We start from the raw sequence: 24,972 nt of genomic DNA on the forward strand, positions 1-24,972 counted from the left end.
TGGACTTTTTTCTTTTTTTAATTTTTTTTTAAAATAAACAAAAAAAGAACGAAAGAGTTGAGATTAATTGCGTCTGGTTTCATTTGACTTTGCAATCTGACGTTTCTGGTTAAATTACTCGAGGAATCTCCGACATTATTTATTTAAATTTTTTTTTGTGAATAATTAGTTCCTATTGGCATTGTTCAATCTGATTAAAATGGAGAAAGAAAAGTCTGATTTTAGAATTGAATTGCCTGAACGCTCTTCCGAGTTTCAAGGCGTCGGAGCTTTTGCCGGAGGCCAAAAGGTTGGCTTGCTGGAATCAGTCTCGAATTCACCTGTGGTTTCAATATTTTCATACTGTGGTGCTTCAATTCTTATGACGGTTACCAACAAGTATGTGTTATCTGGTTATTCGTTTAATCTTAACTTTTTCCTTTTGATGGTTCAGGTATGTAGAAAAAAAAAAAAAAAAAAAAAAAAAAACACGCGACGCCCCCCTGTGGTTCGGTTACTGACTGATTTTGATATTATTAGTCCCTTGTCTGTGTTCTTGCTATACAAATTTCCAAGTCCTTGGGATTTATTACTTACCGCGATTTCAATGCCGGCGAGGCCAAGAAGTGTAAGTTTTTTTTTATTTTGATTTTTTTGATTTTGCTAACGTTGGGATGGCAGGGTTCCCCATCTCTGTTCTTCTCGTGATTATGATTTACACGTCATCCAAGGCGTTGCAATATCTTTCTATTCCAGTGTACACGATTTTTAAGAACTTGACCATCATCTTAATCGCGTACGGTGAAGTTCTGTGGTTTGGGGGCAAGGTTACTCACTTGGCATTGTTCTCATTCGGTCTCATGGTGTTGTCGTCCGTTGTCGCTGCCTGGGCTGACATTCAGGCTGCGATCGAAAACTACGGATCAGAGGAGGGAGCCAAGACTACCGTGTCTGCTCTTAACCTCGGATACTTCTGGATGTTTACCAACTGCTTGTCTTCTGCCACATATGTTCTTGGCATGCGCAAGCGCATCAAGCTCACCAACTTTAAGGATTTTGATACCATGTTTTACAACAACTTGTTGTCCATCCCGGTTCTTTTCTTTTGCTCCATCATTCTCGAAGACTGGTCGTCCGAGAACGTGGCCCGGAATTTTCCCGCCGAGCAACGAAACGCGTTGATCATTGCCATCATCTTCTCCGGCCTTTCATCCGTGTTTATCTCGTACACATCGGCTTGGTGCGTGCGCGTGACTTCGTCCACCACGTATTCCATGGTGGGCGCGCTTAACAAGCTCCCGATCGCGCTGTCGGGCTTGATTTTCTTTGATGCTGCGATCACGTTCTTTTCCGTGTCTGCCATCGCCATCGGCTTCCTTGCCGGAATCGTGTACGCCGTTGCCAAGATTCAACAAAAGAAGCAGCAGTCGTTACCGACCGTGAACACTAACGCTGAAAGAAAGGATTAAAGTAAAATTTCATTTTTTATTTTTTCATGACTTGATGGAGTACTCGAGCCATGCACAATTATTTAGTGTAGTACTGCATCATTTGATGTAGATGAAATTTATTTTTGGGAGATTGGAGAATGGATAGATTGGGAAGCTTTCATTACGGGGGTTTGAACCAAATTAATTATATAATTGAGATCATTCCATATATATATATATAATTATGACATGTAGAGGATAGTAATCATGCTAACCAGTTTTAAAACAGGTGCACGTCTGGGTGGTGGGCATCAAGCCCATCGCATCGCCATCACTAATTAAGCTTTCATCGGTTTGGCCGATGAGAAAGGAATGTCAAGCCGGGCCGGTAAGCCGCGAGCCCTACATTGGATTATTAAATTAAATCAGGTTTAGTTAATGAGCGGAATTCTTGTTGTGATTGTCTAGCAGCCAGTGGGGAGCACAACTAATAAGCGAACTTACTATTGGCCCGATAGTTGCTCCCCCATAGTCGATCCAAAAAACTGTATAACGGAACCACCCAGGAGCACATTACTCTACAACGAATATAAGAGAGCATCCTTCTTTTGTTTGTATAATATTTTTACTAGTAATATGTAAAGGTTTCCTGAGTTATATACTTGTATAACATTCTGTTCACACCCCACCCCATGCTCTAATTATTGTCTTTTTTTTTTTTTAATGTTTATAGGACTTGATTTCTTCAAACTACCGGCGAGTAGCCTCTGGCCTGACTCACAATTTTACTGAGAAAAATAATGTAGAATTTTTTCTAGAGATGCGCCTTTAAATTATTTAAGACGCAAATCTTCCAAATAGATTTATACTCCCAATTACTTTTAGTTTTACATCATTATCTTTTTTAAACCATGTGACGCGTTAGTAAAGACGTTGTGTAAGTAGTATAGAAACGGGTTGTTGTCAAGGAGCAAAGCTACCTCCGCCGGTGGCATTACTGTTAATACAAAACATAATACCATGGATTTCTACCAGTACCAGACTTCATGCAATCACATGAACTTTAGTTTGCATGGCAAGGTTGACAGGTTTATCTGAAATATAATACTTTCTCTTCCGCGGTTGACGCCCTATTTTATTTGGTCTTCACTTTAAATTGAGCATTGAGCATTTAATGACCAGCTATATAGTTAGCCGTTGCTGGAAATCTGTATTGTGACCAGGATACCCACCAGCATACAATTAGTTCAACTGCCGTCCACATTGTGACACAATAAAACGCTTGCTACATAAAACAGGACCGAAAAAAGGCCATTTTGCATGCACGCTGCAATACTATTGATGAAGTGCTGTCAGAGCAACTTTCTTTTCAATCGACCAGAATATCTAGTCATTGTTATTATAAGTTCAAATGAATTTGGGTGTTTATATTAGTCCGTAATATACCACATGTTCATTAACTCTATATTTTTGTTTTCTCTTCTGACTTTAAACAGTTACTGATAAATATGCTGCGTTGAAAGCCGGAAAACTTTGGCTTAAGCATGCATCGTTATTTTGGACATGGTCATTGATTTCGTCTGCAGTTGCGTATCATGCATTTTTTTGCCAATTGCAAATAAATAAATTTTAAACATTTTGAATGAATAACATGAAATTGTTTGTGCGAGCGAAAATATTTTGACCTATATTGTGAATGATTACCTTCAAGGATATAATATCCGTTGTACATTATAGTCAGCCGGTGCTTTCAAAAATACGGATAAGTTAATGATTTACGATTAGGCACAACTTTAATTTACCCATTTTTCATACGGAAGCATGACCTGACGGTTACTTATCAAAAGAGCAGGATTTTCACAATATTGGACTTATCAGTCATTTCTGCCTTGCAAGTATAGTATGGCAGATTGGTTAACAAATTATTACTAAACAAGGATGTGTTTAATTGTTATAACTACTCAGGATTTTTTGAAAGGACAATGTTTTTCGTTTTTCTTGCAGCTCTTTCACTGCTGTGCATATTTGCGTTTTTTGCTAAGCTAACTATCCTTAAAGCTGCACTGAATCTTATCTGTATTGATAATCAATAATATGTAACGGGAAATACCAACTATTCAAGTTCTATTTAACTTTGGATTCATATCATGCTTGTACGTATTTTCTTTGAAGAGTTTAACAGTTAATCAATACCTAAATGCAAATTGTATGTGACTGTGTATACGCTGCTGAAGTAAAGGTGAATTGGGAAAAATAAAGTTTGCGAATATGAAATTCATTAACTTCGTAAACCGACAGTTGGTAAAACGTTTCCCAAACACTTGTGATTTGACATGAAAACGTACTAGCAGTTATTTTGATTTTAATTTCTAGATACAATTGTTATGTTTGCTTTGAATATCCATAATACGTTAACATCGCAAACATAAGCCACACTGATAGGCAGTGCTGACGCACTGACGATAAGGTGCAGCAGGCAAACCTTAACCAGAACGTTTAAGCTTGCAACAAGTAAAACGATTGATAGCAATCATCATATGCCACGGCGTGCATTTGAAATGGTCGACTCAGTTGGCAAGGAGGGCATGCAAGTCAAGTCGGTATCGAATCGTCAATTTGTGCGCTCGGATGGCAATGCACGGATGTCTTACCCCACCTACCAGTTACCAGTCGTGGTTAGTTTATTTACCAAACGAAAAAAAAAAGATAACACGGCCCAGATGCACAAAACGCCACATCAACGACATACAACTAAAAATTAAGAAAAAAAAAAAAAAACCGCAACGGATGATAAGCGATTTAACATGAAACGCCATGGTTTTGAAGTGGATTTTTATTGCTGGTTCGCAATTTTTTAAAATCAGAGACACGAGACATTAACAAAGACGATTAAGCAAGTCGAAAATCCGGCAAGCTTCATGGCAAAAATCAGCACAAAAAATGCCATAAACGTGTTTTGTTTATGGCTTCATTGATGAATTAAACAAAGATTGGCTTCTCTAATCAACAAATCTTATATTTTGTGCCTTATCTAAGTTTTTGCAAGGTATCTGCAGCCATGTGCATGGTTGCATGCGCTGCCTGTAGTCAACCAGTGCATGCACGACAGTACCAAGTTCAAATCATGGTATACCATAGGCTAAATTTTGAAATGCCAATTTTTTTATTTTTCAAAACACATTGCAAGCACTTGCAATACCGAATGTTTGAGATATTATCATATTATTAAATGAATAATAGAAAAACACCAAACGAAGTGAGAATAAAGCTCTTCAAAGGGCCGCTTGGAAGATACCGTTATTGTGTTTTGTTCTTCTTATCTAGCAAGCTAGTGAAGGACCGTGCATCTTCTATGATAAGCACTTTTCAAGCAGTGACCAATCTTTACAAACTTTATTGAAAATACGATTAAAGTCGCTGAGACAACTATATGTACCAGCCAAGTTCGCCCAAGACTTGTTTGCATTGCGAACTTGGCCAAGATACTTCTTTTATTGCATACCGGAAGCAAAACAAACATGGGCTTGATTAAGTGGTTTTCTGAATTAATCGGGTGGTATCCCGCAGATATGAGCCAGGAAGAGAGAAAGCTAGTTTTTAAAATTGACTGGCTTGTTCTTTCTTTTTCTTGCATGGCATACTTTACTAAAAATTTGGATGTATCTGCACTGAGTATGGTTTTCTGAGGTTTATTTTTTTTTTTTTTTTAAATGCTAAATGTTTTTGTGAATAGCAAATGCCTACGTGTCTGGTATGGGACAAGATCTTGACCTTGATGGCAACAAATTCAATTATGCCACGTCAATGTATTACGTCGGTTACTGCTTATTTCAAATTCCTTCAAACATTGTTCTTACTCGTCTTCCTGCGGAGTATTATCTTCCTGCTGCTGAGGTAGCATGGGGTGTATTTACTCTTGGCACAGGTTTTGTCAAAACCTATAAGCAGTTGATGGTCTTACGCTTCTTTGTCGGTCTTTCAGCAACCGCATGTTATGTTGGCAATGCTCATATTGTAAATTCATGGTACACTCGTCAGGAGCTTGGAAAGCGCAATGCCATTTACGCCTGCGTCTATCCTCTTGGAGCCATGTTTTCTGGTTATTTGCAATCTGCTGCTTATACCAACCTTGACGGCAAGCACAGTCTTCCAGGATGGAGTTGGCTTTTCATTATTTGCGGAATTATTACCATTCCTTGCTCTATCATTGGTGTTATTTTCTGCCCCAATGTTCCAGACCGGACCAAGTCCAGGTTTCTTACTGCACGTGAAAAGGAACTATGTGTTGAGAGATTACTTAAAGATGGATTTGCAAAGACAAGGGGCGTTGACAGGCAATTACTCAAGCGCCTTTTTGGAGACTGGCGCATTTATGTGTTTTTCATTATTGCCAATCTGTATTGGATGACGTTTTATCCTTCAGGCACGCCGTATACGCTGTGGCTTTCCAAACTTGACAAGTATTCGATTCCCATGATTAACAATTTGTCTACTATTACGCAAGCTGCAACCGTTGTGTCGACCTTACTTTTTGGTTTTTACTCAGATTGGAGAAAAAGCCGAGCCGAGCCAATATTTATTTCCGGAATTCTTATTCTTGTTTGCAACGTGATGCTTCTTGTGTGGCACATTCCGGATGGGGCCAAGTTTTTTGCGTTCATCATGTTGGGTGTTGCCAGTGGTCCTACTAATCTTGTGATTCCATGGCTGGCAGAAACATATTCTCATGACCTTGAAGCTCGTTCGACTTCGATTGCGGTATGTAATGTTGGATGGGTTGTTATCAACCTGGTTGTTCCATTAGTGGCTTGGCCTACCAAATCCGCCCCCAGATACTTTGGCGGATACGTGTGGTCCGTTGTTTGGTCCGTTATCGAATTGGTTATCTTGCCGTTGCCATTTATTTTGGAAAAACGTGACAAAAAACGAGGCGTGGATTACAGGTTACAGGTTTTGATTGATAACGGAATTGTTCACGAACGAGACAGTTTGGAAGCTTATGATGATATCGAATCTGCTGGCGGTAATCCTAGTGAAAAGGAATTAACCGAAAAGGCGAAGGATGCGAATATTGGTGTTACGGTCATTAACTAGTGTAATTTTTTTTTTCTTTTTCTTTTTCTTTCTCTTTTTCTTATTTTTGTTAGAAGTTGATGATTACGTTAGATACTTTGGAGTTGGTTTAGAAGTCACGGCTTGAATGATGTAGTTTTGTTACTGATGAATTAAATAATATTTTTTTGCTTTTGCCCCGACCCTGACCCATATGCCGCACTTGGTGAGGCGCATTGTTGATTCTTATCGCCTTTGGGCCTGAACTTAAAACTTGAACTTTTTTTGTGCAATTATCAAAAGACAAATACCATTGCATATATAAACATTAGGCCTTAATTTGTGTACCCGGGCCGTGCAATAGTTAAATAAGTTCTATATATTATCAATGCGCGCGTTTAATATTTGACAATGGGTTTATGAAGAATACAATGAAGGCAAAGTGCGTTACCAATTCAACCGTGACATGACCCACAATTTAATTTTTTTACTTGCAATATATAACATTATAATTTTTGGTCATGGTTTCAAGCCAACGTGTAGGAAAAAAAATATTCAGTTAGATACGGGGCTACGACAATAACGGGTCATGATAAGTAGTTTGGTTGCACGTATATCGGGGTATTTTTTTTTTTGAGTTTCGCTCTTGGCATCGTGCACGCCCTGCTTGCAGGCTTGGAAATTTCCACTCCGCTGCAGGTGCACTGCAATTGCATGATGCATCACTAATGATACGTACCCATATTTGCCAAGGTATCAACGAAATTCAAGACCTGCGTCCCAAAAAGGGTCGGGGGATGCACCGCAATGATGTCTGACCTTGATAAGCCCTATCATGAACTCATTCGAGGCGCGTATAAAAACCCTGCCAGGATTCACTTAATGGAGCAACCAATTCTCTAACTAAGTCATAACATTAATACATTGTATTGTTTTCAAAATGACGATCGGTCAAAGAATATTGGAAATTATTGATTGGTATCCGAAAGGGATGTCCCTTGAGGAGCGCAAGCTCGTGAACAAGATTGACTGGCTCGTGCTTTCGTTTTCTTGCATCTCATTCTTCACCAAGAATCTGGACGTGTCTGCATTGACCAATGCATACATCTCTGGCATGGATAAAGATCTTCATTTAACCGGAAATCAGTTCAGTTATGCCAATTCAATGTGTGAGTCTAAAACCAAGAAGGCATGATCAATTACATTCTAACATTTTAATATTATTAGACTATGTTGGGTATTGCCTGTTTCAAATTCCATCAAACATTGTCTTGACCAGGCTTCCTGCTGAATATTATCTTCCAGCTGCTGAGGTAGCTTGGGGATTGTTCACCCTCGGCACGGCATTTATCAAGAATTACAAGCAGCTCATGATCTTTCGTTTTTTTGTCGGCCTTTCCGCGACTGCTTGCTGGGTCGGCAACGCGCACATTGTAAATTCATGGTATACCAGGCAAGAATTGGGAAAGCGAAACGCAATTTATGGATGCGTTTATCCGCTCGGTGCAATGTTTGCCGGATACCTGCAAGCCGCAGCACTTAATCTTCATGGCTCACACGGCATGGCCGGATGGAGATGGTTGTTTGTGATCTGCTCAATCATCACGATTCCCTGTGCCATTATTGGAGTTTTCTTTTGCCCAAACGTTCCTGATCGCACTAATTCGCGCTTTTTGAACACTCGCGAGCGACAACTCGCTGTCGAAAGACTTCTCAAGGACGGATTCGGCATGACGCAAGGCATCGGCAGGAGCTTGATCAAAAGAATTTTCGGCAATTGGCGAGTGTACGTTTTTTTCATTGTCGGAAACTTGTACTGGATGACGCCGTACCCATCCACCATCCCATACGCGTTCTGGCTCAAGGCTAAGGGATACCCTGACGCCATGGTTAATAATCTTTCCACCATCACGTACGCTGCCACAATTGTGTCCACCATGCTTTGTGGTTGGTATTCGGATTGGAGACGAAACCGTGTCGAAACCATGCTATACGGCGGAGTTTTGATTCTTGTGTGCAACGTGATCCTTCTTGTTTGGAACGTGCCTGCCGGAGCAAAGTTTTTCGCATTTATCGGGCTTGGTCTTGCCAGCGGTCCAACCAATTTGATCGTGCCATGGCTTGCCGAAAACATGTCTCACGATCTCGAGGCTCGTTCGGCTTCGATTGCCATTGTTAATGTCGGCTGGGTTGTGATCAACTTGGTGGTTCCACTTGTTGCCTGGCCATCATCAAAGGCTCCAACGTATAAAGGTGGATACATCTGGTCGGTTGTTACGTCGGTCATTCAGTTAATCTTATTGCCGCTCCCAATTTTCTTTGAACGACGCGAGTTGAAGCGTGGCATTAATTATAGAGCCCGAGTTATGCAGGACGCCGGATTGACCGCTGCCGGAGAGGCAGAAAAGACTGAGGGTATCGTTACTGAAGGAGTCGAACCTGAAACGGAGATTCTCGGTGAAGTGATCGACTATGAAAAAGAAGACACTAAGATCAAGACCGTTGAAGTTTAATTATAATTTTTTTTTTAAACTCTTATATCTTATCTCTTTTTTTTTTTTTTTCTGTGATAACATTAATTATTAATAAAAATTTTCAAAATTATCATCTACTGCGGTAACCTTTTGACTTGATTCCGCCGTTCGTTGTCGACGAAATATATCCGCCAAATACTGAGGCGTGCTAGCTTCTTCAACCCCTTTATCGTCCCTTTTTCTAACAAATCGAGGAAACCGTACGCTCAATCCACGATCATCTACCATGCCTCGTGCAGCAGTGTACACCGGACTCAAGGTCACGTCAGCAAACTTAATTTCCCATACTTCTTGCGGCAGCCAAAAAAATTCCGGCGTGACCGGGCTGTTAATATCAGCTGGCTTGATTTTAGTCACGTTGATACTGTTTTCATTATATTTATCCTTCACTTGTTTATAAAAAGCATCAGAAAATCCGGAAATGCATTTACACACTGCCGTATACGTTCCCGAATCTGGATCTCGAACCGCAAGCAATACCGGTGACCAAAAATTTGATTTGCGACCCATGCCATGCCATCCTCCTATGGGCACCAAATCCAGCGAATCCGCTGCACGGTCATAATCTTTCTTGACCTTAAGCCACGATTCAAGACGCTTGTCCGGTTCATACGTGGCTAGTAACGGCTTGCGAGTATTGCTTAAAGTGATTGCATCAAGAAGTTTGACCATGATTCCTTCACATTTTGCCGTGATTGATGATTCAAAAAATGAAGTAATCTTGTCCTCATCGCCCGAAAACGCATCGACACTTTTGGCAAACAAAAATTTGAAGGGAACTTCGGTAAATAAAGATCGAAGCAACTCACGGCGTTCTCGAAATGGACGAGACAAAAGAGACTAGAAAATATTAACATGCCATGAAAAAAAAAAAAAAAAAAAAAAAAAAAATAATAAAATAAATGTCATACCTGCCCATTAACAAACATTAAATCAAAAGAAAATAAACAAACGTCAATAGTGATACTGCCAATAACATCTGCCTTGCGAGCTCTGTTAGAAAGCGTTTGAAACGATAAAATACTGCCAGTAGAGTCGATGGCAACAATCTCTCCTTCAAGAATAAATGAACTCAAGCCAGCATTTTCCACCTGGTCGCGCATGACTGCCACAATGTCAGGATATTTTTCAGTCATTAATTCCAAGTGACGACTGTATATTGATATTACACCTCGCTCATCACAATGCACCTGAGCACGTTGGCCGTCGTACTTGAACTCACAGGCAAATTCAGTTTGATCTCCAACCTTGGCCAGCATTTCTGACAAGTCACGTGTAATACTGCCGAGCATTGGCATGACTGGAACATGAATCGTCATTGGACAGGTTTCTGATAATGATTGCCATCCGTACTGCATTAGCGCCGGTACAATGTCATCATAGCTTGGATGACGAGCATAGCACTGACGCACAGTTCTCTCTGCCTCGGCAGCATCATCGTCCAAACTCATCGCCCTTGACAAGGCAGTCAACATTGTAGTTCTGACAGCACCTATTCGCAGATGCGAAACGAGCGTGCGGGTCAAATATCGAACTTCTTCACCTCGGGATCGAATCAAGATATTTTGCACGTATCGTTGCTTCATTTCTTGACTTCGTTCGCCTTTGCTCTTGGCAATGCGAATCAACGTATCGTATACATCCTTGATTGACAATATGCGAGGATCAACTAAAGTTCGCACAGACACCTTGGCTTCAAATGCAACATCGCCAATATCGCCGTACGTATCAAAAAGCTTCTTCATGGCAGGCGCGCTTATTCCCGAAACGGACTTGAGAGCTTTGGATATAACCGAACCGCCAATTCCCAAGTCTAACGGAACATGAGGCGGTGACAAGGCATTGGTGGACAACCAAACCGAAGGCAGCACTGAATCACGATCGATCGTGATTAATAATCGGAGATAATTAGTAAACGAATTGACAATTTTGATTCTTGATTTGGTAGCATCGACTTGCGTGAATAGTCTTGCCAAAAGAGCGTACGGCGCGGACGGACGATTGGCTGTTAGATCTGCGTACTGAGCACTCAAGTTTGATGCCTGAAATTTGTCAGGCGGAACATCAAAATCGATTGCATTAACAAAATTAACCAATTCATGACTTGAAGTTAGTCGCGTCGTCTGTTTGACGTGATTGACCGAGGAATCGGTAACAGATTGTTGTTTTTGTTCCGGCAGCGGAGTAAAGTTTGGCAATGACTGGCCAAGCTCAGCATCAAACTGAGCTTGAAGTCGACGAGCAATTGATTCATCTGATTGACCACTGCCACTTAAAGCTTGAACATCATCGTCAGCCTCGTCAATCTTGGTCAACTTTTTTTGCTTGTTGAAAAAAAAATCGAGAGTTTTTGTAACTTTGGCAGGCGAAGCAGCATTATCTATTCCTGCGCGCTTTTTGTTTACACCGCCCATTTGAAGCAAGTCATGGCCGATTCATCAGACACTAATAGAGATCTCAACATGATGATCAAGTGTTGAATGGATCATGTAAGATCTTACAGATCAAATAAGTTATTATAAAGTAGTTGCAGGTTATGGCATAAGTGCAGTTCTGTTGTGACATAACGTTGTGTGGCTGAGCAGCAGCGTGATAAGCGCGTTTGCCGGGTATAACCATGATAACGCACCAGCCATCAATGACACCACATTGGCGGGCGCTTGTGTGGAGTGGCGGTGCTTCGACGTCGGACGGGGCGCTCAAGTCTCGCCCGCCCGACTTCGCCTTCGCTTTCTTCCTCGTCCAGTTTTTGTGCATTTTTTGTTTTCTTCCCCTTATCTGATCGACCGTCTTCCACATCGCCTGCTCTTTCTTTGCATCATTCGACTGTCAATCATGAAAGTCTCCGCTCTTTTGCTTTTGGGAGCAGTTCTCGGCTCTTCCGAAGCTGCTGTCCACAAGTAAGTTATCATCAAAACTATGCGATGCGTGTGATGACTGACCTCCGACTTGCAGGATGAACATCAAGAAGGTTCCTCTCACCGAACAGCTTGCCAAGGTATTTCACTATGATGGGTTATTTTTGAATCGATAGTCTGACTCGTTAAAAGCTCGATATGACTTCCCACATGAAGTCACTCGGACAGAAGTACCTTGGTTCTTACAAGGGACAGGAATTCGATGCCGAGGCTGCTCACAACGTTCCTCTTACCAACTTCGTGAATGCTCAGTGTAAGTTTTTTTATACCATCCCGCTCATTCAAACTTTGAATCGCTCTTGGCTAACTCAATTACAGACTTCACTGAGATTTCTCTTGGAACCCCGGCCCAGACTTTCAAGGTCATTCTCGATACCGGATCTTCCAATCTTTGGGTGCCATCAGTTGGATGCAGCTCTATTGCATGCTATCTTCACACCAAGTATGATTCGTCAGCGTCATCTACTTACCAGAAGAACGGCACCGGCTTCGACATTCAATACGGATCTGGCTCCATGTCTGGCTTCGTTTCCAACGATGTCTTGACCATTGGCGACCTTGAGATTAAGTCTCAGGACTTTGCCGAGGCTACTCAAGAGCCTGGTCTTGCTTTTGCCTTTGGCCGGTTCGATGGTATTCTTGGTCTCGGATACGACACCATCTCTGTTAACAAGATGGTTCCACCTGTGTACAACGCCATTGCCCAGGGTCTTCTTGATGAGCCTGTGTTTTCTTTCTACTTGGGAGACAACCAGGTCAATGAGGAGAACGGCGGTATTGCCACCTTTGGTGGTGTTGATGAGTCTTACTACACTGGTGAGCTTTTCACCCTCCCTGTTCGACGAAAGGCCTACTGGGAGGTTGAGCTCAACTCAATCAAGTTTGGCAACGAAGTTGCCGAGCTTGAGAACACCGGTGCCATTGTTGACACCGGTACTTCCCTGATTGCTCTGCCAACCGGTCTTGCAGAGATTTTGAACTTGGAGATTGGTGCCACCAAGAACTGGCAGGGACAGTACACCGTTGAGTGCGATGTTCGTGAGAAGCTTCCCGACATCACTTTCACTCTTGGCGGAAAGGACTTCTCCATCTCTGCCACCGACTACATCATGGAAGTTTCCGGCTCTTGCATTTCTGCATTCATGGGCATGGATTTCCCTGAACCCATCGGACCTCTTGTCATTCTGGGTGATGCTTTCCTTCGCAGATGGTACTCTGTCTACGATATTGGACACAACACCGTTGGCTTGGCCAAGGCCAAGTAAATGACGATGGGTCAATGGTTCCATAGTTAAATATGAATTTTGGGAGTGCAGGAGTGATTCTGTCGTGATGGTTTTGTTTGTGAATCAAGAATCATCACTTGTGTTCTATTTAATGATGGGTGGTATTTATTTTTAATTTTTTTTAATCTTTGCTTGTTTCCATACGGTATGTTACCTGGGAACTAATTGATTAAAAAGAAGGTTGGTTACAATGGGTTTTCCTTTTTTTATATTACATTGTCGTTAAATGGTTTTTTTTTTTTACATTTCATTTCTTATATATTTGTTGGGGTTTAACGGGGCCGTACAATTTTTTTTTTCATTGAAGTTATAAATACGAACATGAAATAATGCTATTTTTTTGTTTTTGTTTTTGCAAGTTGGTAAATAAATTAGTTATTACATCAAGTACAGATTTATAATTAAATTTTGTAGAAATTACAAAATATATTTTAAATAGATTAAGATAAATTCAGAACTGGTCCTAAACAAAGATGACGTTAGAAACAATGAAATAAAAAAAAATGATTCAAAAAAGTTTTTCTTTTATATCTCTCTTTTTTTCGTTTCTGTTTCTTTTAATATATGCATAGTAAAAGAATTTTTTAAAAAAAAAAATCAGGGTTAAAAAGCTCAAAAGGATATGTTCCACATAAAAAATTCAGGTGAAGAAATTCAATAGTTGTACCGGTTTACATCATTTCAGAAAATAAAAAAAAATAAAAATAAAAATAAAAATAAACTATACCTTTAGTTTTCAAAATTGAATGCAAGTTTAGAATAGGAAAAAAAAAAAAAAAAAAGGGGTTGGTGAGAAGTGGAGATAATTTATAATTCTTCAGGAACGGAAAAAAAACGTTGCTACATTTGAAACCGTATGTGTAGGCAAATTCATGACGAGAGGGCTTGGTGCAAAACTAAACCCTTAAATAAAGACAATACAAGTTAAACCTCGATAAAAAATATGCCAACTGCCAGAATATGCCAGTATCGAGAGACACAAAAAGAATGCGTATTTTCTAAAAAAATTTTGTATATTTTCATTTTTATTATACCTAATTGATTCATTCAAGAAATTTCAGATCGTTACATGGAGGTTTAAATGCAGAAGTTCAATAAAGAGTAAATGAAGGAGGCATAACCCTAATCCAAAAACCTTCAACACTCCCTCGTGTCTAAGTTAATCCAGTTCGGCAAGAGACAACCTTATTTTCCGCCAAACTTTTTGTCATTCCGTCGGCAATCATCTTATCAGTTTGACAGTATTCTATAGTTTTAATCTGTCTTGCCACCATGTCTCTAACATAATGACTTTGAATGTCAAAATGCTTGCTTCTTTTGTGAAACAAAGGATTGTCTGCTAACGCAATTGATGACTGGTTATCTTCAAAAACCTTGATCCTTTCTGGGAGAAGAATTACAGCTAATTAATACAAATGAAAGGATCCTCTGTGGAACCTGCCGAGAAGTTCGATCGTACATTGCCTACAACTGTAGGAGCTGTTTCAGGTGTTATTGCTATTGCATTCAGCTTGATACAGGCTATATCTGTAATGACCAGTGGTGAACATGGGGTGGAACTTAAAGTACACAGTTTAACCCGTGGCATGAGCAATGGCTATTCTGATGCACGACACTTATTTTGAATTTAAGCATATAGTTGTGCCGATAGGAGACAGTGCTACCGTAATGGTTGACGGCAAAGAGTTATTGATTACAAAAATCTTCGCCAACTGGCAGAAAATTGAAGTTTCTTGCAAGAAATTTTGCGAGTCACAAGAGGGATAACAATTGGCTTGGTGCAACTGCATATTTTTAAGATTTAGCACGATATGGGAAAGAAATTAATGATGCTGATGCTTTGCAGGCGATATCAATGTTGCCTTGAAGAATCACTCCGGTTTGGGATTTTCTGATTGCAGTGAAAATTTCAACATTGGATGGACTTTTGATTCAACTGATTATATTTGGCAAGATGAAGAACTTCCATGTGGTGACAGAACAGGAGATTGACATTATAACGTGATGAAGCATGTTATAAAATGATCGGGGCTTCGAGCATGTTGAGCATATATGTGAACAGCGGCATCCCCGTTCACAACCTTAAAATTTGCTTAGTTATGGGAATATAATATATTTATTTGCCATAATTATATAGCTGACTGAGTGTAGATGTAAGGTTCTTTGCTCTGCAGAATGTTAAATGTAAAAAATGTAGAGCATGTATAAATGCGGCTTGGCCTCCAACCGTTGGTGATGGAACATTGCGTCGCTGCTGTTTATATCTATACGTCCATACGTTCCCAACATTATATTTGAATATTTTAATGTCATGCGCGATTTTTCAGGTTACTGGTTATTTTTTTCAGCACCGAGAAAATTATTATTTATAGTTGGCTTTACGATTAATAATTTACATTACACTTGTATCAAGTATGTGATTGAAATTAAAATTAAATCTGTAAGTGAGCATATAAAAATGCACTTAATGTCTAACATAACTTTAGCAAATTCACATTTTACAAAACATGAGATTTTATTTTAAATAGTGAATTTATAAGGGTCATCAGGAGGAAGGCATTAGTTTTATTCATAACAATCTTGCTAGTAACATGTAGCATAACAGCTGCCGTGACTTGGAGGATGAGTTTTAAGCTGCCTGAAAGTACACTTGCCATTACAGTTGGTACCTGTACATTGAGTGCAATCACAACCATTGGGTTCTTCCCTTGTGCTGTTGCTATGGTGTTCGGTGTGATTCAAGCTATATCAGTATCAGTTACGAATGATCCACACTTATTGAACAAGAAAGCAAATGATCATAATTCTTATGTACAATTACAATAAGTTATATAAACTACAATTCTATGGCAAGTACAACTAGGGATCGGAATAGAGTTAGCAGGCTTGTCGCATAATAAATCTATTGTATTTGTCTGCTGTGCCGTATTACCATGCAGGCAAAATCAATATGGAGGAAAAACAAGAAAGCATGTAACGTTTTTTAGGTCGGCTACTGCACTACTGCAATTGTCACCCTCTAGAATCATTAGGCCTTTTCCTTCGTCGCAATACTATACAGAGAGTACGGGAATTCGCAGCCTGTGTGCCAAATTAGTTAGATTTAATCGGGATGACGAACGGGGCATCTTCTATAATGTAACATATGCTGCACCTCACACGTGACATGACGTAGTTAAGGCAAAAGCCGGGTAAAGCATAGAAATAGTTATACATGTACAGTACCTAAACCCTAACCACTCTTATCTAACGGGCAAGTGAAGCATCTTCATCACGACCCTTACCCAGGCCAAACACTGAACTTCTGCAAAACATAGGCAATGCGAGTGGACCAAAATAAAAGTAAACGACATGAAAATGTTTGTCAAAAAGAGCTCTACAATAAAATGCCAACATATTTTAAATGCAAGGCTTTGATTTAAGCGTTCTCCTAACAGCATTTGACGTCTCTAGGTTATAGTCTGCCCTAAACATAACCTAACCATAACCTAACCCATGCAATGCGCTTGTGTACACTTCACATAAAAAGCTGATAGTGACGTTACAGCAGAAAACACTTCAAAAAGTTTTTAAAAAAAATGCCGTACTCTCTTTTCGTTCTTGGAAATCCTCTTTTAGGTAAAATGGTTTAATCATGATTTGAATTGAATTTTAAAGCTAACGGGATTGGTTTAGACATTCAGGCTGTCGTGTTAGTATTCCCAACCTTTTCCATCGCATTTTGTCACATGCTTTTTTTTTTTTATTGACTTGCACAGGCCGGAATCATTTCTTGCGAAATACAACATCAAGGCAAATGATGCAATTCTTGCTGAAAAGGAACATTTGGGTATTTTTAATGACCTGATTGACAATTATAACGCCATTTCGCTTGCCGGTGGCGCTGCTCAAAACACGGCCCGAGGTGCTCAGGTACGGCCAAAATTTATGGGAACCATCATCATTGAGAGTAATAAGCTAACAAGGTTGACAGTATGTTCTGCCTCCCAACTCGGTCGTGTACACGGGCGCGGTTGGTGATGACAAGTTTGCGCAATTGTTGAGAGACGCCAACGAGAAGGAAGGCGTGCGTTCCGTCTACCAAGTCGAAAAGGACGTGCCGACCGGCAAATGCGCGGTTTCGATCGTTGGTACCAACCGATCGCTCGTGACCGACCTGGCAGCCGCGAACCATTTCAAGGTCGACCACTTGCGCAAGCCCGAGGTTTGGCAATTGGTTGAGCAAGCCGGGTTTTATTACGTGGGCGGGTATCACCTGACCGTGTCCGTGCCGGCGATTTTGGAACTGGGCCAGCACGCAAGCGAAACCAACAAGCTTTTCAGCATCAACTTGTCGGCACCTTTCCTGGCCCAATTTTTCAAGTCACAATTGGATTCCGTGTTGCCGTACGTGGACGTGCTGATTGGTAACGAATCCGAAGCTGCCGCGTTTGCGGAATCGCACGGCATCGAATCTACTGACGTGGCCGAGATTGCTTCCCGAATCGCGTTGCTGCCAAAGCAAAATGGCAAGCGGCCTCGCCAGGTTGTCATCACGCAAGGCAGCCTGGCCACGATCATCGTGACCGCAAACGAATCCGGCACGGCCACGAGTGTCAAGGAATATGCCATCAGGCAAATCGCGGACGAGGACCTGGTTGATACCAACGGTGCCGGTGATTCGTTTGCGGGTGGGTTTATCGGTGCGCTCGTGAGTGGCAAGACCGTGGATGAAGCGGTCGAGTACGGTCACTGGCTGGCGTCTTACACGGTCAGGTTGAGCGGGCCGGCGTATCCTTACCCGAAGAAGGAGTTCCCTCAGTAAAATTGTGTAATAGATTTAACTACCTGTTGTTGTTTTTTTTTTAAAAGTAGAATGCACAATGGTTTATGATAAATGTAGCAGCATTGCAAATTTCGGTTCTTGTCAATTTAGTGCCATGCACTAAAAGCCGACCAATGAGTGCGTTTAAAAAAAAAAACCCTACTTTTTAAATAAATGTCTAAGAATTAAATTAATTAATCATGTTCTACAATATTAAAAAAAGCAACCAAAACAAATAAAAAAATAAAATTGTATATCCAACACCCCGCAAACACCAAGAAGACATGCATATAATCGTAAATAATTCAAAGTAGGTGAAAAAAATTTTTTTTTTTTTTTTTTTTTTTTCACAATGCAGTGTATCCACCGTCAACCGAAATATCTGCACCAGTAGTAAAGCTTGAAGCCTTGGAAGCCAGCCAAACCACGACACCTTGAAGTTCTTCAGGCCGGCCCATGCGGCCAAGCGGGGTTGCCTGAATCCACCGGTTAACCAACTGGGTATCAAAATGTTGCACCAACGGCGTGGCCATGTAACCAGGCGAGATTGAATTGCAACGAATGCCATGCGGGGCCCATTCGACCGCCAATGATTTGGACAGGTGAATCACGCCGGCCTTGGACGCGTTATATGCCGACTGCGGTTGCGGCGTGTTCACGATATGGCCCGACATGGACCCGACAAACACGATCGAGCCGCCACCGCGGGCCTTCAAGTACGGGAACGCGACTTGGGCGGTAATAAACGACCCGGTAAGGTTGATTGACAACAACCTGACAAACTTGGCCACCGGGTATTGCTCGGCAGGGTAGTTGTCGACAATGCCGGCCGACGACACGACAATGTCCAAGCCGCCGAACGTTTCGGCTACTTGTTCAAACACGGCTTTCATCCCCGCCTCGTCGGTAATGTCGACTTTAAAAAAACTGGTTTGCGTGCCATAGGTCTTGCGCAGCGCATCAGCAGCTTGCTGGCCGATGGCCGGGTTCAGGTCAAGAATGGCCAGGCCGGCCAGGTCTTGCGCGCAAAGGGCGGCAGCCATGGCAAACCCAAGTCCCTGGGCGCCGCCGGTGATCACGGCCACCTGACCGGTCAGGGCAAAGATCGACGGCGCCGGTTGAGCCGTGGCTGGCGGCGTGATTGACGTTGTGAGCGTGGAATCGATCGTGAGCGAAGGCGGTGGCAGCATTTTTTTTTTTTTATATGCGCGGGGTTAAGGAAGCAAGCAAGAGCAAGAGACCTCTACAAGCGAGGCGTAGTATGTAGATGTTTGTTCACGATTACAATGAATACAAACCAAAAAAAAAAAAAAGAAAAAGAAAACGGGCAAGAACAGTGCCGGTTTTATAGATCTTTTTGCAATGGCGGAAACGGGACCAGCCATGCGGGCCCCCGGCAAAAAAAAAAAAAAAAAAAGGCGGAGAACCAAAAGGAGCAAGCAAACTTCAAACTTTCGTTCCAAAAATACAAAAAGAACATAAAAAACATGACTACATTCTGAGCTTAAATCTTTTCCCCGCATCGAGTTCTAAATCGGGCCTGCCACATATTCCATTATGTAACCTATTAGCTAACAAACAAAAGACTGTGTTGCCAGATGCGGAAGCAAAACCTCGCCGCCGCCGTCGGGTTCGTTCGTACGTAAGCAGTTTGGTGGTGCAATTTGCCACGTCGAAACAATAATACATCAGAAGGCATATCTTAGTTAAGTTATAGTTGGTTATAGAACTATAGATATTATATTAGGTCATTTTATATACAACACGGGCGCGCGGTCATCCGTTTATAAATTATGATCAAAAATTTTATACATAATTATATATATCAAAGCCTTTTCATTCTTTCCTTACGCAGACTCGCTTGCCTCCTCACCATCAGCCGAACGTTCTGAATGCTCCTTAGCCTTGGGCCCAGCAATCTTGGTAATATTTCCTAAAAAAAATTTTAGACAAATTAAGCCTTTTTTTTTTTTCTTTGCGTGTTCAATCGTGACTTACTCTGAACCAATTGAAGTGACCCAACACGACGTCCATCGGCAGTCTCAAATGGTTGCAAAGAAGCAGCAGCTTCAACGTAGACAATAGATCTATAAATTCATTGACCAACCCATTAGCAACCTTGGTCGTCATCATCATCATCATCATCATCATCATCATCATCATCATCATCCATCATCTTACCCTTTGGCAAAGTTATTCACCAAGTAATCAATATTGTTTTCAAACGAAACAACATGATACCACGATGTCTCAAGATCACGTCCCTGCTTAACTGCAACCGCATATCGAGCATAATCACGACCATTGGCTGATGTCAATTTTTCGGGATTGCTTCCCAATCTGCCCACCAACGTGAGCTTGGCCACATCATTCGTTCGTGCGGTGGCCGAAAACGCGCGACGTGAGGTTAACGTCTTGATAGTTGAAAATCCGAATCTGTTCATTTTAAAAATTGGTTTGTTTGGATCGATGTGATTTGCAAAGCTTTGTTTAATCTGAATTCGTTACTTTTGTCGCGACAAACTTGTTTTGCCCGGAAAATTTAACAATCAAAGGGTCTTACCCGGCTTATCCTATTATGTCTAAGTTACACCCCATGCCATCTAAGTTAACCAATATGTAAACTAACTACAACAATTATCTTGTCCATCAGCAAACACATCAACACTTTTATTTTAATACAGTTACAACGTGCCAGTGCTGCTTGTATTTGGCCGACCTATTTTAAACCGCAACCGCAAAACCTTTAACAATAACGACGCCAGCAACCGGTATGCCACCATGATGCCCACCAACCCGCCCAGGTATGCCGCCTTGCCTGGCTTGATCTCATACGTATCCAGCACGGCCTGCCCGGTAGGCAACGGGCACGCACCATCCGACAATCTCGTTCGTTCGTCACACGAAAATTCAAGGCCTTCAAACACGTAGTCCATGAGCACGATGGACGCGTACATCAACGGGTTAATAAAACTAAACCCGCGAATGAATCCCATCATTTGAAACGACATGATGCCCGACATCAACGTGCCGATCGATAACGCGACCGATGTCATGTTGGCCGCAAACCCGGCATGCTTGAAAACTGAATTAAACCCGATCCCGACTGATTCGCCACAGTTTACAATGCAAAAGCTAACCAGGGCCGACACGAAAAACACGGCCGCGCTGCGGTTGATGCCGGTAACCATGACCATAAATACAGAAAATATTAACGAATTAAACATTTCCAATGGCACCTCATAAAAAGAATACGTGGCTAAAAAAGTAAACACGCCATACACGCCGTCATCATGTTCTCGATAAAAAATATCTCGCTGCATCGGGTACAGGGCAATGTTGCAAAGCATGCCAACAAAATACAATGCAGAAAATTGTTGAATAACTCCGATCCGGTTAATCACGCCTGCGTAATCATGACGAAGTGGTGAAAAAAATAACGCCATTAAAACTCCAAACCCAACAATCTGTCCTAATCGAGCGATCAATCCAACCGGGTTCCGCGTCAGGTCAACGTACGATCGCTTGAGCAATACCGGGAACGCACGTCTGAACGACGTCGGTTCCCTTTTTAACCCGCCTAGCTCTGCTGGATGAATAATGATCCCACCAGCTCGGTGTAATTTTTCATTCCGATCAACAACTGTTCGGTCATGATGTTCCAATAACTTAATCACTCGTTTCCTGGTTACGGATTCACTGTCCGGATCTTGCAAATTCACCGACACCAAATCCAAAACATGATCGGCAGGATTCGTCAATTCAGGACATGCATATCCCAATCGTGCAAAATAATTCAACAATTCGTTCTGGCCCTGTCCCGAATATGCAACCCGGCCACCCTTGGCAAGAAGAAGCACGTTGCCAAAATATGAAAACAAATCTGATCGGGGTTGATGAATCGTGCACACGATCGTTCTGCCCTCATTTGCAAGTTCTTTCAACACGTCCAACAACGACGCGGCAGTAAAACTATCAAGACCTGATGTTGGCTCGTCCAATAACAAAATTTTGGGTTCGTTTAAAAGTTGAACCGAAATCGAAACCCGGCGTTTTTCACCGCCAGAAATGCCTTTCACAAATTCGGAACCGATCAACGTATCCGCACATTCGCTCAACCCCATCTTGGCAATAATTTCTTCAACCTTGGCATGTTTTTGAATTTGGTTCATGAACGCAGGCAGCCGCAACTCAGCTGCAAACCGAAGTGTTTCCCGAACCGTTAATGTTGCCAACAATCCATCATCCTCCTGGGTAACATACGAACAAATTGATTTCAACACGGCTTCCGAAGGCGTTTTTTGCCCACCAAATAATACGTCACCAGAAGATGAATATTTGGCAGAAATTGAAGAATGCAATCGTAATGCTATAAAATTTAGCAACGAACTCTTGCCAGATCCTGATGGTCCCAAAATCGCGTTAATCTTGCCAGGTTCGAACGTGGTGGAAATGCCACGCAAGATATCAATTTTATGAATCCTAAATAATAAATCTCGCTTGCTTATTGAAAGTCGCAAATCTTGCACCCGGATTGATAAATTCCAACGATTTGCTTGTCGTGGTTGCAATTCATCATTACCTGTTGGGCTTTGTTGCAACCGTCGCTTCGTACCGGCCGTGGCTGCGTCTTGCAAACTCGGCTTCGATGCTGCCACTGAGATATCGAACGGCTTGACATACAATACCAGGCCTGATATAAAATAAATAATCACGCAGATCGCCACAGTGATTGCGAACGGTTTTGCCAACCAGTTTGTTCGAACGCCCATCGTCAGCAATTGATATTCCCCCGTGTATGGATAACAATCTTGATTTGACGCATCACCATACGGGCAATCGCCAAAAAAATTATCAAAAATTACATTCATGGTAGCGCTAAAACCATAATACTATTCCAATCGTTAATTTTTTTTTATTTTTATTTTTTGTTAAGAAAAAAAAAAACTTACCTGGAACGACAACCATCTGAGCCACCGCACGTAAACCGGCATCGAATCCGATTGAATATAAAATCCGCATGACATTGTTTGCATGGTGGCAATAAAATTGGCAATCAATACCGCGACCGAGTAATCACGCGCGATCGACACGGACATGGTCGCCAGGCATATGTTGCCGTAATGTTGCAACAGCACGTTTAAAAAAAATAAAAAATACTGATGCGCGTTTCTGGGGAATCCAACCATGAAGTATATAATCGTGGAATATATTAAAGGCACCATGATGTCTTCGGTCAACAAGCGGGCAAGCCTTCGGGATACTAAAAATCCAGTCACGGAAACCATGCCCTCGTTCCTCTCTCGATCGAAAACCTTAATGTCCACGGATGAAAGCCGATATGCCTCATACATTTGAATCAGGTAACCTTGTGATGCAGTGGCAGCATAAATCACACCAAATTGGGACCTTATTCCAATTAATGAGCCATCGAGCCCGTAAAAAATCCATCCACATGCAATGCCGTTGATAACAGCCTCTAAAAAACAACCCAACAATCCCATCGAGTCCCGATAAGTTGTCTTCATGGTGCGTTTAGTTAAAACCATAATTTCTCTAAGCAAGGGTGCATGAATCTGCGGTAACGGACCGGGTTCTGGTGCCAAAGTTACCGGATCAAATTGTTTGTTCTTTTTCCAAGAAGTCACTAATTTAACAATTCGCGCTTTCGATTCCTCTCGCTGCCTTTCTGACCGAGAATCGTAAGCTGCCAGGTCAATCAAGACATCTGCAGGGTTGGCATTTCGAGGTATTTTGTAACCCAAATTATCAAAATATGATAACGAATCAACCACCGGTCCGGAATAAACCGGCTGTCCCTTTGATAACAACGTGATTGAATCAAACAAAAAAAAAATGTCTGATCGAGGTTGATGAATTGATGTAATAAACGTTCGACCTTTTCTGGCAAGTTTCCGTAACGTCTTGACAAGCAATTGAGCTGAAAACGCGTCAAGACCAGTAGTTGGTTCGTCAAGGAAAAGAATCGATGGATTGGATAACAACTGAATGCCGATGCTAAGCCGACGTTTCTCGCCGCCGGACAGGCCTCGATGATCATTATCACCCACAAACGTATCTGCACACTCTTTAAGTCCTAATTCAAGAATAACTTGTTCGACAAGACTACGGCGTTCGTCCTTGGTCGTGGTGGACGGCAACCTTAAATCGGCAGCGTAAAGTAAAGTTTCTCGAGTGGTAAGAGTGGGGAGTAAGATGTCTTGTTGCAATACATATGCGTGCCGAACCTTGTGGATGTTTGCATGCCCATTGAAAGTAACTTGACCCTCGACTTTTAACGCGCCAGATTTCATTCGACCGGCAAGAACATTAAGCAGTGAGGTCTAAAAAAGAATATTGTAAGTCAAAAAAATAAAAAATAAAAAATAAAAAATTTGAAGTTGAAGTTGAATTAACCTTGCCAGAACCACTGCCACCAATGATAGCCATGACAGATCCGGCCTGCACGTCCAAGTTGATATCATTAAGAATATGCTTAACTTGCACGTCTTCACTCTTTTTGCCAATTTTTTTTGCAATGCCACTCAATCCAAGCTGTTGCACCAATTGAGACTGTAATGAGATGCTAACAGACAAATCCCTGACCGTCACGTCTACAGACTCAACGTTGTTGAACGACAGGATTGGCCCACTTGGATGGTAATCATTAAAATGAAGCCATGCGCTTGTCTGACCATGTTCCGGTGCTATTGACGTAGACTCGGAACTTGCGGGTTCCTCATTGAACGTAACCTCGGCATACTTGCTCTCCGTCATGATCAGTGCCGCCTACTGATCAAGAACGCGCAAAAAGCATGAGCGAGCAAAACAGAGGCAAGACAATAAAACACATGAGACCGACTGGCGGGTATATATAACAAGTGCAGTGCACAGTGCACAGTGCACAGCGCACAGAGCACCGGCAAACTAATAAATTAGGCTTTGTGGCATTTCCAACCAGTTTGAACT

General features: G+C 41.7%; 10 protein-coding genes across 10 annotated transcripts; 6 read left to right on the forward strand and 4 right to left on the reverse strand.

Annotated features, from left to right (window-relative positions):
• Nucleotides 1–199: 199 nt before the first annotated feature.
• Nucleotides 200–1,448, forward strand: V1514DRAFT_278204 (uncharacterized protein; the record flags this gene model as incomplete). The annotated part of the gene is made up of 3 exons (XM_066924980.1): nt 200–433; nt 520–607; nt 661–1,448. The coding sequence occupies 3 exons, from the start codon at nt 200–202 to the stop codon at nt 1,446–1,448; spliced, it is 1,110 nt and encodes a 369-aa protein (XP_066784492.1).
• A 3,101-nt stretch (nt 1,449–4,549) lies between these two features.
• V1514DRAFT_11877 (major facilitator superfamily domain-containing protein) lies at nt 4,550–6,547 on the forward strand. Its single transcript, XM_066924414.1, has 2 exons — nt 4,550–5,081; nt 5,143–6,547. Exons 1-2 carry the CDS (start codon nt 4,928–4,930, stop codon nt 6,501–6,503), a joined length of 1,515 nt encoding a protein of 504 aa, XP_066784493.1. The 5' UTR covers nt 4,550–4,927; the 3' UTR covers nt 6,504–6,547.
• Nucleotides 6,548–7,401: 854 nt separating this feature from the next.
• Nucleotides 7,402–8,974, forward strand: V1514DRAFT_278109 (major facilitator superfamily domain-containing protein; the record flags this gene model as incomplete). Its single annotated transcript, XM_066924977.1, has 2 exons — nt 7,402–7,630; nt 7,689–8,974. The coding sequence occupies 2 exons, from the start codon at nt 7,402–7,404 to the stop codon at nt 8,972–8,974; spliced, it is 1,515 nt and encodes a 504-aa protein (XP_066784494.1).
• Nucleotides 8,975–9,043: 69 nt separating this feature from the next.
• Nucleotides 9,044–11,409, reverse strand: V1514DRAFT_278079 (uncharacterized protein; the record flags this gene model as incomplete). Its single annotated transcript, XM_066924976.1, has 2 exons — nt 9,044–9,835; nt 9,907–11,409. 2 exons carry the CDS (start codon nt 11,407–11,409, stop codon nt 9,044–9,046), a joined length of 2,295 nt encoding a protein of 764 aa, XP_066784495.1.
• Nucleotides 11,410–11,746: 337 nt separating this feature from the next.
• V1514DRAFT_327692 (aspartic peptidase domain-containing protein) lies at nt 11,747–13,586 on the forward strand. The gene is made up of 4 exons (XM_066927025.1): nt 11,747–11,895; nt 11,951–11,993; nt 12,046–12,166; nt 12,232–13,586. The coding sequence occupies exons 1-4, from the start codon at nt 11,831–11,833 to the stop codon at nt 13,176–13,178; spliced, it is 1,176 nt and encodes a 391-aa protein (XP_066784496.1). The 5' UTR covers nt 11,747–11,830; the 3' UTR covers nt 13,179–13,586.
• Nucleotides 13,587–14,614: 1,028 nt separating this feature from the next.
• V1514DRAFT_318840 (uncharacterized protein) lies at nt 14,615–15,191 on the forward strand (the record flags this gene model as incomplete). Its single annotated transcript, XM_066925904.1, has 2 exons — nt 14,615–14,741; nt 15,046–15,191. 2 exons carry the CDS (start codon nt 14,615–14,617, stop codon nt 15,189–15,191), a joined length of 273 nt encoding a protein of 90 aa, XP_066784497.1.
• Nucleotides 15,192–16,732: 1,541 nt separating this feature from the next.
• On the forward strand, nt 16,733–18,212 carry V1514DRAFT_327699 (Ribokinase-like protein). Its single transcript, XM_066927026.1, has 4 exons — nt 16,733–16,817; nt 16,875–16,890; nt 16,958–17,111; nt 17,173–18,212. The coding sequence occupies exons 1-4, from the start codon at nt 16,778–16,780 to the stop codon at nt 18,001–18,003; spliced, it is 1,041 nt and encodes a 346-aa protein (XP_066784498.1). The 5' UTR covers nt 16,733–16,777; the 3' UTR covers nt 18,004–18,212.
• V1514DRAFT_327702 (uncharacterized protein) lies at nt 18,177–19,416 on the reverse strand. Its single transcript, XM_066927027.1, has one exon. The coding sequence runs from the start codon at nt 19,191–19,193 to the stop codon at nt 18,351–18,353; it is 843 nt and encodes a 280-aa protein (XP_066784499.1). The 5' UTR covers nt 19,194–19,416; the 3' UTR covers nt 18,177–18,350.
• A 301-nt stretch (nt 19,417–19,717) lies between these two features.
• On the reverse strand, nt 19,718–20,523 carry V1514DRAFT_327705 (uncharacterized protein). The gene is made up of 3 exons (XM_066927028.1): nt 20,185–20,523; nt 20,002–20,090; nt 19,718–19,936 (listed from the first exon to the last, which is right to left on the reverse strand). The coding sequence occupies exons 1-3, from the start codon at nt 20,445–20,447 to the stop codon at nt 19,851–19,853; spliced, it is 438 nt and encodes a 145-aa protein (XP_066784500.1). The 5' UTR covers nt 20,448–20,523; the 3' UTR covers nt 19,718–19,850.
• V1514DRAFT_366653 (P-loop containing nucleoside triphosphate hydrolase protein) lies at nt 20,524–24,859 on the reverse strand. The gene is made up of 3 exons (XM_066929838.1): nt 24,421–24,859; nt 22,956–24,347; nt 20,524–22,895 (listed from the first exon to the last, which is right to left on the reverse strand). The coding sequence occupies exons 1-3, from the start codon at nt 24,778–24,780 to the stop codon at nt 20,688–20,690; spliced, it is 3,960 nt and encodes a 1,319-aa protein (XP_066784501.1). The 5' UTR covers nt 24,781–24,859; the 3' UTR covers nt 20,524–20,687.
• Between the last annotated feature and the right edge of the window lie 113 nt (nt 24,860–24,972).

This window comes from Lipomyces japonicus, assembly GCF_038497905.1.
Source record: "Lipomyces japonicus strain CBS 7319 unplaced genomic scaffold V1514scaffold_10, whole genome shotgun sequence".
NCBI lineage: Eukaryota > Fungi > Ascomycota > Lipomycetes > Lipomycetales > Lipomycetaceae > Lipomyces > Lipomyces japonicus.

Excerpts from the sequence above, each read along its gene's own strand:
- V1514DRAFT_11877 (XM_066924414.1), top strand. The coding sequence starts at position 4,928 with ATGGGCTTGATTAAGTGGTTTTCTGAATTAATCGGGTGGTATCCCGCA. Across the intron at positions 5,082-5,142 it reads TTTGGATGTATCTGCACTGA|CAAATGCCTACGTGTCTGGT; the intron begins GTATGGTTTTCT and ends TTTTGTGAATAG.
- V1514DRAFT_327692 (XM_066927025.1), top strand. The coding sequence starts at position 11,831 with ATGAAAGTCTCCGCTCTTTTGCTTTTGGGAGCAGTTCTCGGCTCTTCC. Across the intron at positions 11,896-11,950 it reads TCCGAAGCTGCTGTCCACAA|GATGAACATCAAGAAGGTTC; the intron begins GTAAGTTATCAT and ends TCCGACTTGCAG. Across the intron at positions 12,167-12,231 it reads CAACTTCGTGAATGCTCAGT|ACTTCACTGAGATTTCTCTT; the intron begins GTAAGTTTTTTT and ends ACTCAATTACAG.
- V1514DRAFT_327699 (XM_066927026.1), top strand. The coding sequence starts at position 16,778 with ATGCCGTACTCTCTTTTCGTTCTTGGAAATCCTCTTTTAG. Across the intron at positions 17,112-17,172 it reads ACACGGCCCGAGGTGCTCAG|TATGTTCTGCCTCCCAACTC; the intron begins GTACGGCCAAAA and ends CAAGGTTGACAG.
- V1514DRAFT_327702 (XM_066927027.1), bottom strand. The coding sequence starts at position 19,193 with ATGCTGCCACCGCCTTCGCTCACGATCGATTCCACGCTCACAACGTCA.
- V1514DRAFT_327705 (XM_066927028.1), bottom strand. The coding sequence starts at position 20,447 with ATGAACAGATTCGGATTTTCAACTATCAAGACGTTAACCTCACGTCGC. Across the intron at positions 20,091-20,184 it reads GTGAATAACTTTGCCAAAGG|ATCTATTGTCTACGTTGAAG; the intron begins GTAAGATGATGG and ends ATGAATTTATAG. Across the intron at positions 19,937-20,001 it reads GTCACTTCAATTGGTTCAGA|GAAATATTACCAAGATTGCT; the intron begins GTAAGTCACGAT and ends AATTTTTTTTAG.
- V1514DRAFT_366653 (XM_066929838.1), bottom strand. The coding sequence starts at position 24,780 with ATGACGGAGAGCAAGTATGCCGAGGTTACGTTCAATGAGGAACCCGCA. Across the intron at positions 24,348-24,420 it reads GTGGCAGTGGTTCTGGCAAG|ACCTCACTGCTTAATGTTCT; the intron begins GTTAATTCAACT and ends ATTCTTTTTTAG. Across the intron at positions 22,896-22,955 it reads TCAGATGGTTGTCGTTCCAG|TATTATGGTTTTAGCGCTAC; the intron begins GTAAGTTTTTTT and ends CGATTGGAATAG.